Source organism: Muscardinus avellanarius, assembly GCF_963383645.1.
Source record: "Muscardinus avellanarius genome assembly, chromosome: 14".
NCBI classification, from domain to species: domain Eukaryota; kingdom Metazoa; phylum Chordata; class Mammalia; order Rodentia; family Gliridae; genus Muscardinus; species Muscardinus avellanarius.
The window spans coordinates 86,708,250-86,718,468 of NC_137800.1; the positions used below are offsets into that span (position 1 = coordinate 86,708,250).

Consider the following 10,219-nt stretch of genomic DNA (forward strand, 5'->3'; position numbering starts at 1 on the left):
CACTTTTTTGATTGTCAAATCTGCCTTTTATATTCTATCATAATACTTTTGTAGATTATAACCACAGTTGTATTATTGAGGATGCAATCATATATATTTTCTTTAAACATTCATCTATGTTTTTTAATGTTGGTTTCCCACACCAGGAAAAAAGGTAATCATAGCAGAGAGTGCATCTGGTTTTTCTTTCCAAAGTATCCCTTGTGCTTGACATGCAAAAAATAGCAAGTGTTTGTCACAAAGCTATATGAATAAATTAATTGTTTTAGTTTGAGAGGACATCATGTCATGCTGTTCAAGTAGTTCCCTTCCATTTCAACATTTCAAGAATAAAACTTTCCTTCTAGAGCTGGATATGGTGGTGCATGCTTGTAATCCCATTACTTGGGGGGGTTGAGACAGAATGATCCTAGGTGTGGCAACCTCATCAATTTAGTGAGGCCCTCTGCAACTTAGTGAGACCCAGTTTTTTTTTAATTTTTTTGGTGGTACTGGGGTTCCTGGAAGCCCTTTTACCTCCGGGCTACACTCCCAGACCTATTTTTACATTTTTATTTGGAAACAGGGTCTCCTAAGCCAGTGTGCGTGGCTGGTTTCAAACCTGCGCGATCCTCCTGTCTCTGCCTCCCAAGCGCGGGGATTACAAACATGCACCACCACACCCGGCGAGACCCAGTTTAAAAATAAAAAAAATTAAAGCTGGACATGGTGGCGCATGCTTGTAATCCCAGCATTTGGGAGGCTGAGACAGGAGGATTTTAGTTTGAGGACAGGCTCAGCTACTCATCAATTTAGTGAGGCCCTTTGCAACCTGTTTCAAATAGGGCTGGGGTATATCTTGGAGGTAGAATTTCCTTGGGTTTCATTCCCAGTACCACCAATAAATAAATAAATAAATAAATAGAACAGGGTTGGGGTCTAGCTCAGAGGTAGAATGCCCCTGAGTTCAATCTTCAATCTCCAGTAACACACACACAACACACACACACACACACACACACACACACACACACACACACACACACACACACGAGTTCGCCCCTTATCATTCCATTGAAACCATACCTGTCCATGTCAAAGTTCAATTTTCAGTTTTAAGTTTACTTGATCTCTAAGTAAGACTTAAGACAGTGGGTCCTTCTCTCCTACTGCAGATACTTTCTTTGTCTTGCTTGTAGGGTATCTACAGCATTCTCCTGGGTTTCTAGTGATCTCACAGATGTCTCTCCTCTGTCTTCCTTGCTGGTGTTTCCTTCTGCTTTTTTTTTTTTTTTTTTTTTTGGTGGTACTGGGGTTCCTGGAAGCCCTTCTACCTCCGGGCTACACTCCCAGACCTATTTTTACATTTTTATTTGGAAACAGGGTCTCCTAAGCCAGCATGCGCGGCTGGCTTCGAACCTGCGTGATCCTCCTGTCTCAGCCACCCAAACGCGGGGATTACAAGCGTGCGCCACCACGCCTGGCTCCTTCTGCTTTTAATTCACTTTTGTATCTATCTTCTAAACTTCTTGTTTCATGCTTTAGATATCTATAGGCAAATAACTTTCATGTCATATTTTTTTATGATGCTGGGAATGGAACCCAGAGGAGTTCTACCACTGAGCTATACCTTCAGCCTTTTTTGAAAATTTGAAACAGGGTCTCAATAAGTTATTACATTTTCAGTTTCAACTTCTTTCCTTCAACTCCAGATGTATGCATGTATGTATGTATATATATATATATATATATATATATATATATATATATATATATACATACATACATACATACACACACAGAGAGAGAGAGAGAGAGAGAGAGAGAGAGAGAGAGAGAGAGAGAGAGAGAGGAATTTCTATAGAAGCGATTTCACCATGTAACAGTTTCTTCCAGCTGGGCTGATTTACCTATGACTTTGGAAGCAGATATGCAGATTAAATATCCTTGCACTCGTACCTCCTGTGTCTCTGTGCTCTGCTCTGAATTGTGAGCCTATTCCTCTATCAAATGCCATATCTCACACTTACCAACTGGTTTCCCTCACCTCCACCTCATCAACGATGACCTTAGGAACATCCACTCTGTGCAATGCTCTTTGTGGACAGGAGGAGCACAGGAGAATCTGGGTCCTTTGCCTGCATTGCTGAGACCATGCATGAAGGTAGAGATGGTGCACTGGAAGCTGAGCATTACCATCTTTATCGCTCTTGGGATCAGAAGAGGTTTGGCTGTTGAAGAAATTTTTCTTGGCCTTGGAGACACAGTCCCCAGAGTTACTTATTAGTGGAAAACGTGGAAGAATTTTCCATTGAGAAAATTGTCTGTAGATAGTATTGAGCAATAAAATCATGAACAAAGCAGAAGTATTTCATTGACAGTGATTTGGAAGTAGAATCAGAAGGATTACTTAAAACTCATGGCTGACATCTAGTCATAGTGCTGCTCTGTAAGTCAGAAAAACTCAAATGGTGGACATATGACCATAACATTTCATAGCCTTTAATAGAAACTACTATAATTAGTGTATGTATTTTAAGTTGCCCTCTTATAAACAAATACAAATTCCAATATTCACGCTGCCCATTTGTCATCCACTGTTAGATGGCCAATGGTCATATTAAACTTAATTCAATCCAAATGAAAATTTTTGTTCTAACCTCCTTCACCCTCCTTATTTATCACCAATATTCATCATTTTTTAAATGTTTCTATAATATATCATTTGTTGTGGTCTGATAAAAATCACATTTAGCTGTTAGAGACTACCAACTCAAAATTTCAAGTAAGTATATTTTATTTATTTATTTTTTGTTTGTTTGTTTGTGGGGTTTTTTTCGTGGTACTGGAGTTCCTGGAAGCCCTTCTACCTCCGGGCTACACTCCCAGACCTATTTTTTTTATATTTGGAAACAGGGTCCCTTAAGCCAGCACGGCTGGCTTTGAACCTGCGCTATCCTCCTGTTTCTGCCTCCCGAGCACGGGGATTACGAGCGTGCGCCACCACGCCCGGCTATAAGTTTATTTTTTACTCATAAAAATGAATGGTGAGAAACACAACAGTGCTGTGTACATATTATGTTTGTATCACTTTGAAACTTGCTATGAGATGTAATTATAATGCAGCAACAGATTATAAAGAAGGAAATGGCAAAGAGGTTAGAATTCTCTTCTTCTTGTACCTGCCACTTTTCAAATGCCTCTCATTCAAAAGAGTCAGTATGTCAGGGTCGTATACTTTTATCTCCTTCAAGAAAACACTGCGGTTGCAGATGGTGTTGTTGATGGATTGATGAGATTAGAAGTCTCAATTTTTGGAAGTATAGGGTAATTGGAGAGCAGACAAAGATTTCCTGTCTTTTTCCCAAAACTGTCTTTCTTTATTGAGGGTTTTAACCAAAACATTGTAAAAAATGATTAATCATGGGGGACAGCAAAGCAGTCATGAGAAGAGTCAGAAAACCATCAGGGTAATCATGGATGAATCAGGAAAAGAAAGGGTAAACAAAGAAGTTGTCAGGGTCCCTGCTTATCATCAGGGTCCTTGCTTATCAGTCCCATTTGGTCCTTGGAAACTTGTTGCATGCAAACAAATCTTCACTTGAGTGGGCAATTTGTGCCCTTCCCAAGCTGGACTGAGGTGACCTGGGAGTTTATGACTAAGAAGGTTTCCAATCTACTGCCATTCACATGGCAGGCACCTAGTAATATTCCACCTACTATGAGCAAATACAATTGCTTTTTATTTTCTTTTTAGGATAACAGCTATGATCTTTATTTTATTTTTTGTATTTTTTGGTACTGGTGATAGAACCCAGAAGCACTCTACCTCTAAGCTACACCCCTAGCCCTATTTTTAAAATTCTTTATCTTTTGAAATAAGGTCTCAGTAAGTTGCAGAGGGCCTCACTAAGTAGCTGAGGCTGTATGAAAGCCAAGGTCCTCCCGTCTCAGCCTCCCAAGTATGGGGATTAAAAGCATGTGCCACCATACTTGGCTTGATTTTATTTATTTATTTATTTTATTTTATTTTTTGTGGGTCTGGAGATGGAACTCCGGGGCATTTGACATCTGAGCTACTTCCCCTGCCGTATTTTCTATTCTTTATTTTGAAACTGGGTCTCACTGAATTGCAGAGGGCCTCACTAAGTAGCTGAAGCTGTCCACGAACCATGATCCTCCAGTCTCAGCCTCCTGAATGCTGAGATTACAAGCATGCGCCACCACTCCCAGCTTGGCTTGATATTTATTTTAATCATATAAATTATCAAGCTTAATTTTGAACTATTTTACTTTTATCTTTGTTCAATTCCATTTTACGGAAAGAGTTTTAAAGAATTTTTCTTGAAGAACAAATTAGAATCAAATTAGAAAAACAAAACATTTCTAGAAATCATTGCCTTAGGCATTAGATATTGAGTCTCTCTCTCTCTCTCTCTCTCTCTCTCTCTCTCTCTCTCTCTCCTCCCCTCACTCACTCATAGTTGAATGACCTAGTTAATCCATTTTATTTTATTTTTATACTGAAGATTGAACCCAGGGGTATTATACCTCTGAGCTATACCTCTAGATCTATTTTATGTTTTTTTTTTAAATTTTGAAACAGTGTATTACTAAGTTGTGGAGGGCCTCACTAAGTTGCTGAGACTAGCTGAGAACCAGTGATCCTCCTGTCTCAGCCTCCCACATACTGGGATTATGGGTGTATACCACCATGCCCAGCTCCAGTTAATCAATTTTAATTGCTCTAAATGTTGGCATATTCCAGTTATCTTTTTGCTACTGATTTGTAGAATGAAAGAAGACATTGTATGATTTGTATTATTTTTAATTTATTAAGATGAGCTTGGTATGGTGGAACACACTCCTAGTATTTGGGAAGCCAATACAGGAAGAGTGCAGGTTTGAGGATAGCCTCAGAAATTTAGTGAGCCTCTCAACAATCTAGTGAAATCCTATTCCCAAATAAGAAATAAAATTGGTCTGGGGGTGTACCTCAGAACTAGAATGCCTCTGGGTTCAATTACCAGTAGTGCAATGAACAAACAAACACACAAACAAACAAATAAATAAATTCATTAAGATGTGTTTAGGGCCCAGGATATTGTCCATCTTGGTGAATGATCCATGTGAGTTTGAAAGAAGGATGTGTATTCTGGTGTTTTGGATGAAGTAGTTGATTCCTGGGTTTGTGATTCCCACTGTTGTCTTTACTGGGTTTCTCCCCACCAGCGCTGTCCATTTCAATAGAGTATGGCTGAAGGTATGTTAATGCTGGGTCATGGTTCTGCCTTTGAGATAACTGGCAGCTTTTTTTTTTTTTTTTTTGGTGGTACTGGGGTTCCTGGAAGCCCTTCTACCTCTGGGCTACACTCCCAGACCTATTTTATTTTATTTTATTTTATTTTATTTTATTTTATTTGAAACAGGGTCTCTTAAGCCAGCACGGCTGGCCTCGATCCTCCTGTCTCCGCCTCCCAAGTGTGGGGATTACAAGCGTGCGCCACCACGCCCGGCTGAACTGGCAGCTTTTGCCTTGGTCCGTTGGTTCCATGAAAAAAGTCAGACCTGAGGTTTCCTTGCTGAAGAAGCTCATGAGAGCCACATGGAACAACTGGGGGAGGATAGAGAAATAGTGAGAGAGAGCCATTGCGTTCCTCATAGCCAGGGCCCTCCGTACTGTGGAACAAGACAGATCTGCATTGCCGTGCCTCTTCCAGTTTCTTACACTGACTCACTTTGTTCCACAGAATGGAGGGCCGTGGCTATGAGGAACCCACGTGTACACCCTCAGCTTTATTTTATTTGCTAAGTTACTTCACAATGGCCTCAAAACTGTGGTCCCCTGCCTCAGACACCCAACTATTTGGGATTATAGGCACACACCACCATACTGTGCAAGAACACTATAATTTTATTCCTACAACACAATGCGTGAAATGAGAGGGGAACAAACACATCTAAAATCATCCATCTGCTTAATACATGGGCAATACAGGCATATTTGTCTACTTAATTTCATACAAGACATATAAGAAAACATCAGATTAATTTTATCAACTTCTTACCCTCTCCCTCCATTTCAGTATTAGAATTCCTTGGCTAGTATCCTATTGGTTTAAGTGGCAATTATGTTACCTAAAATGCACTGCTAAAATGAGACAGTATTTTCTCATATATTTTTCTTTATCCAGTTCTTTCTGTTTTGCATATTTTGAACAATGTGAGGAGCAATATCTCAATTCACATCTCAGTTTTCTCATGGCCTGGTTGGCTATTTTGACTTTGAAAGAGTTTACTATATTTCTGTTAGCCAGAACCTCTTTCTGATTACCCTCTTCAAGGCTCCCTTTACTTCTTTGTTTCTTAAATATAGATCAGTGGATTGAGCGCAGGGGTCACCACAATGTACATGATGGCAATAATCCAGTCCTGGTCCTTGGAGCTCCCCGAGGCAGAAAAAATGTAGATGAAGACAACAGGTGCATAGAAAAGAACAACCACCATGAAGTGAGACGCACAGGTGGACAGTGCTTTGTGGAGCGCGCTGCAAGAACGGGTCTTGAGGAAGAGATGTGTGATGATGTAGAAATAGGAGAGGAGAGTGAGAAAGAAAAGGCCCATGGCAATGGCCCCTGTGACGATAATGAGCAGCTGCTGGTTGAGCTCAGTGCTCCCACAGGCCAGCTCCAGCAATGGCTTCACGTCGCAGAAGAAGTGATGGATGTGGTTGGAACCGCAGAAGTTCAAACGGGATGTCATTACAGTGTGCATCAAGGCATGGAAAAACCCGATGGCCCAGATAGTGACAGCCAACTGGGCGCAGAGCTGATGACTCATGATGATGGTGTAATGCAGTGGTCTGCAGATGGCCATGAAGCGGTCAAACGCCATCACAGTCAGCAAGGCGGCCTCGGTGCTACCCAGGAAGTGGAAGAAATGAAGCTGGCTCATGCACCCCAAGAAGGAAATGGCTTTGTGTGTCAAGAAGTTTCCCAGCATCTTTGGCAGGGTCACTGTAGAGTAGCAGATGTCTAGACATGACAGGTTTCCCAGAAAGAAATACATAGGGGAGTGGAGTCTAGGATCAGAGATGATGACAGTCAGGATGGCTCCATTCCCAACCACATTGACCAAGTAGATGGCGAGGAAAACAACAAAGAGAAAAGGCTTCAGTTCTTGGATATCTGTCAATCCCAGAAGGAGAAATTCAGTGACTGAGGTTTGATTCAGCATCACTTAAAAGAAAAAAAGAAGGCAAAGTAATCTATGGAACACTACATCATGAAGAGCCATCAGTCTTTCTAGACCAGGAAATGCTTTTGTTTTGTTTCTTTGTTTGTTTTTATGGTACTGGAGGCTGAACCCATCACCAGCCCTATTTCATATTTTGAAACAGAGTCTTGTTAAATTGCTAAGGGTCTTGCTAAGTTTCTGAGGCTGGCCTTCAACTTCCTGTCTTAGACTCCCGAGCACCTGGGTTACAGGTGTGTGCTACAATGCCTGGTTCAAGACAAAAATATTTTGAGCGAGAGTATTGTTGTTTTACATAACACTGCTTCATATCCTGTGTAGTATTTGGGTATTTGACTGTTAAATATTAAATATTTCTATCTGTTTTGAATTGTGACTCAATTTATTTCATTTGTCATTAATATAAATCTATTATAAATTTATTTTATTTATCATTAATATTTTGCTGTCTACTAAGGATTCCGAGTGGATTGTCAGCCTCCCATCTTCTGTGGCTCTGAACATCTACATTTGGATACAGCTTTCATCTTCTAAGGCAGGTCCAACACGGAGATAGTTTTAAAACTACCTACCAGGTGATATCTCTGTTCTAGTAAGAAGCTACTTGAAGGATTTTAAGTTGAGAAAAATAGAAATGAACTCATTACAATTACATGGTCTTTATTTTTATTAATTAATTTATTTCTTTGCAGGTCTGGGGATGGAACCCAGGGGCATTTGACCTCCGAGATACACCCCCTGCCCTATTTTTTTTTTTATTCTTTATTTTGAAACCAGGTCTCACTGAGTTGCAAAGAGCCTCACTAAGTAGCTGAGGCTGCCCGCGAACCGTGATCCTCTGGTCTCATCCTCCCGAATGCTGGGATTACAAGCGTGCGCCACCACGCCTGGCACATGGCCTTTAAAGAATAAAGCTTATGACAATGTAATAATTGCACTTCATCTTAGTATGTAAACAGGGCTAGAGTTGTTGTCTTTCTTACTCACCTCCTTAGAAACATCATGAAAACCTACTAGAATAAGAAACATGACCACATTTTTCACATTTAGCCTGACCTGGGGGTACACATAAGATGTTACCACCACTAACATAAGATACTTGGTTAAGTATCTTTCTATAATCTGAACCATTATATACTTTCAAAGTATAACCCCAAGTTACTTCTTTCATGACAAATTGTGCTTTATTGTGTTTTAATTCTATAAGACTTATAGAATACTTTTCCAAACAATTCTTCACACTTTATCAGCATTTTACAATAAGCACTTATGAGCCTGAGTGATATAAAAAACCCTTTTCAGATCTTTGAATCCCTGGGTAACAAAATGTTCCTTTGAGGGACTCAACATTTTCTCCCTTCTTTCACCAATACCTGCCTTTTCTCAAAGTACCTAAGGTTTTGGCCCCTTTGAAATCCTGTCTTCTATTTTGATCTATATCCTAAACCTCATTTTTAGTTTGCCTGAAATAAATGCATTCTTCAGATATTAAAGATGTTTACCTCCTCTCTTTTACCACCATTAATGTGACACTGTCAATTACATTACCTTTCATGACCCCAGTAATCGGTCTGCTTCATATCCATTCTCCTCCACAGATGCTAGGAATTTTCAGCTCTTTTCATTTTAAAATGTGTTTTCTCTATTTGCTTTCTTTCTGAACCATAAAGTCCCAATTTCTCTTAATACAATGCATCTTTTTAAAATTTAACTTGCAGGATTAAAACAGTAGTGTATTTTTACTGAATGTAAAGCTCTTGAGGAATTGTAAATAAGCTAATTGTAAAAAGGTTTAGTATTTGACTAAGTTTTCACTGTTCACTGAAAGGTAGGAAACTATTTTTCTGTTTTTTTTTTATTGGTACTGGGGTGGAACCCAGAGGCTTTCTACCTCCAGGCTATACTCCCAGACCTATTTTATATTTTATTTGGAAACAGGGTCTCACTAAGTTGCTGAGAGCCTCACTAAGTAGCTGAGGCTGGCTGAGAACCTGCGATTCTCCCGTCTCAGCCTAACAAGTTCTGGGATTACAAGCGTGTGCCACCACGCCTGGCAAACTTTTTGAATTGTTATTTTGCTTCATTATTTGAGAAGTACCTGGAATTATCTCCTTGATGTACACTGGCAGAAGCAGACATAATTATGTGAAGAAGCTTCCTCTTTGCTCCTTTAGCTTCAAGATGTAGTGGATTCTTATATATTAGAAGGAAAGATCCTGGCCTTACAGGCTCCAGCACTGGCCTTGCCACTCTGATTCCAGCCTTGCAGGCCGCAGCACCATCCTCGCTGCACGGCGAGATCTGATCCTGGCCTCGCAGGCCCTGGCACCAGCCTTGCTACTCAGAAAGAATCAATACATGGTGGGAAATACAAAGCTGTCTACAGGCACTGGAGGGGAGTTGAACAGAGATGCTGACTTCAGGTTCCTTCTTCCAAAAGGGGAATCATTCAAGGTTTCAGAAATCACTGAAGAGAAAAGCAAATAATTGGATGTGACAGAGTAAACAAATTTAATGACTAAGGGGAAACTGCTAGGGAGCCCATGGGATTCTAAGCCTCACAGCTGGAAGGGATTTTGAGAAATTATCTATCATCTACTACACTTCTATGAGCATTGACTTTAAAAAATTCAGAGAAGCCTTGTATATTTTGTGAATTTTTAAAAAAGAAATTACCAGCTTGCTAAGTGCTCTGTGCATGCATTTCTCTATCACTCTGAATTTCATTATGATATTATATTACAGTGCACTAGTAGAAGTATATTTAAGATAAATGAGCTGGGGGTATAGATCAGAAGTAGAATGCCCCACGTTTACCCCTTGTACCTACCCACAAAGAAAAATTGCCACCTCTGTTTAAAATGGAAATCATATGCTAAAGACCATATTTGACTCTCTTACATAGTAAACAAAATTATATAAAAACTCATAAGGGAAAACACATTATTATAACTTTTTTGGCAATACTGGGGTTGGAACTCAGAGT

General features: G+C 39.9%; 1 protein-coding gene across 1 annotated transcript; it reads right to left on the reverse strand.

Annotated features, from left to right (window-relative positions):
- Window positions 1-6,345: 6,345 nt before the first annotated feature.
- On the reverse strand, window positions 6,346-7,215 carry OR12D2 (olfactory receptor family 12 subfamily D member 2; the record flags this gene model as incomplete). The annotated part of the gene is made up of 1 exon (XM_080709974.1): window positions 6,346-7,215. The coding sequence occupies one exon, from the start codon at window positions 7,213-7,215 to the stop codon at window positions 6,346-6,348; it is 870 nt and encodes a 289-aa protein (XP_080566100.1).
- Between the last annotated feature and the right edge of the window lie 3,004 nt (window positions 7,216-10,219).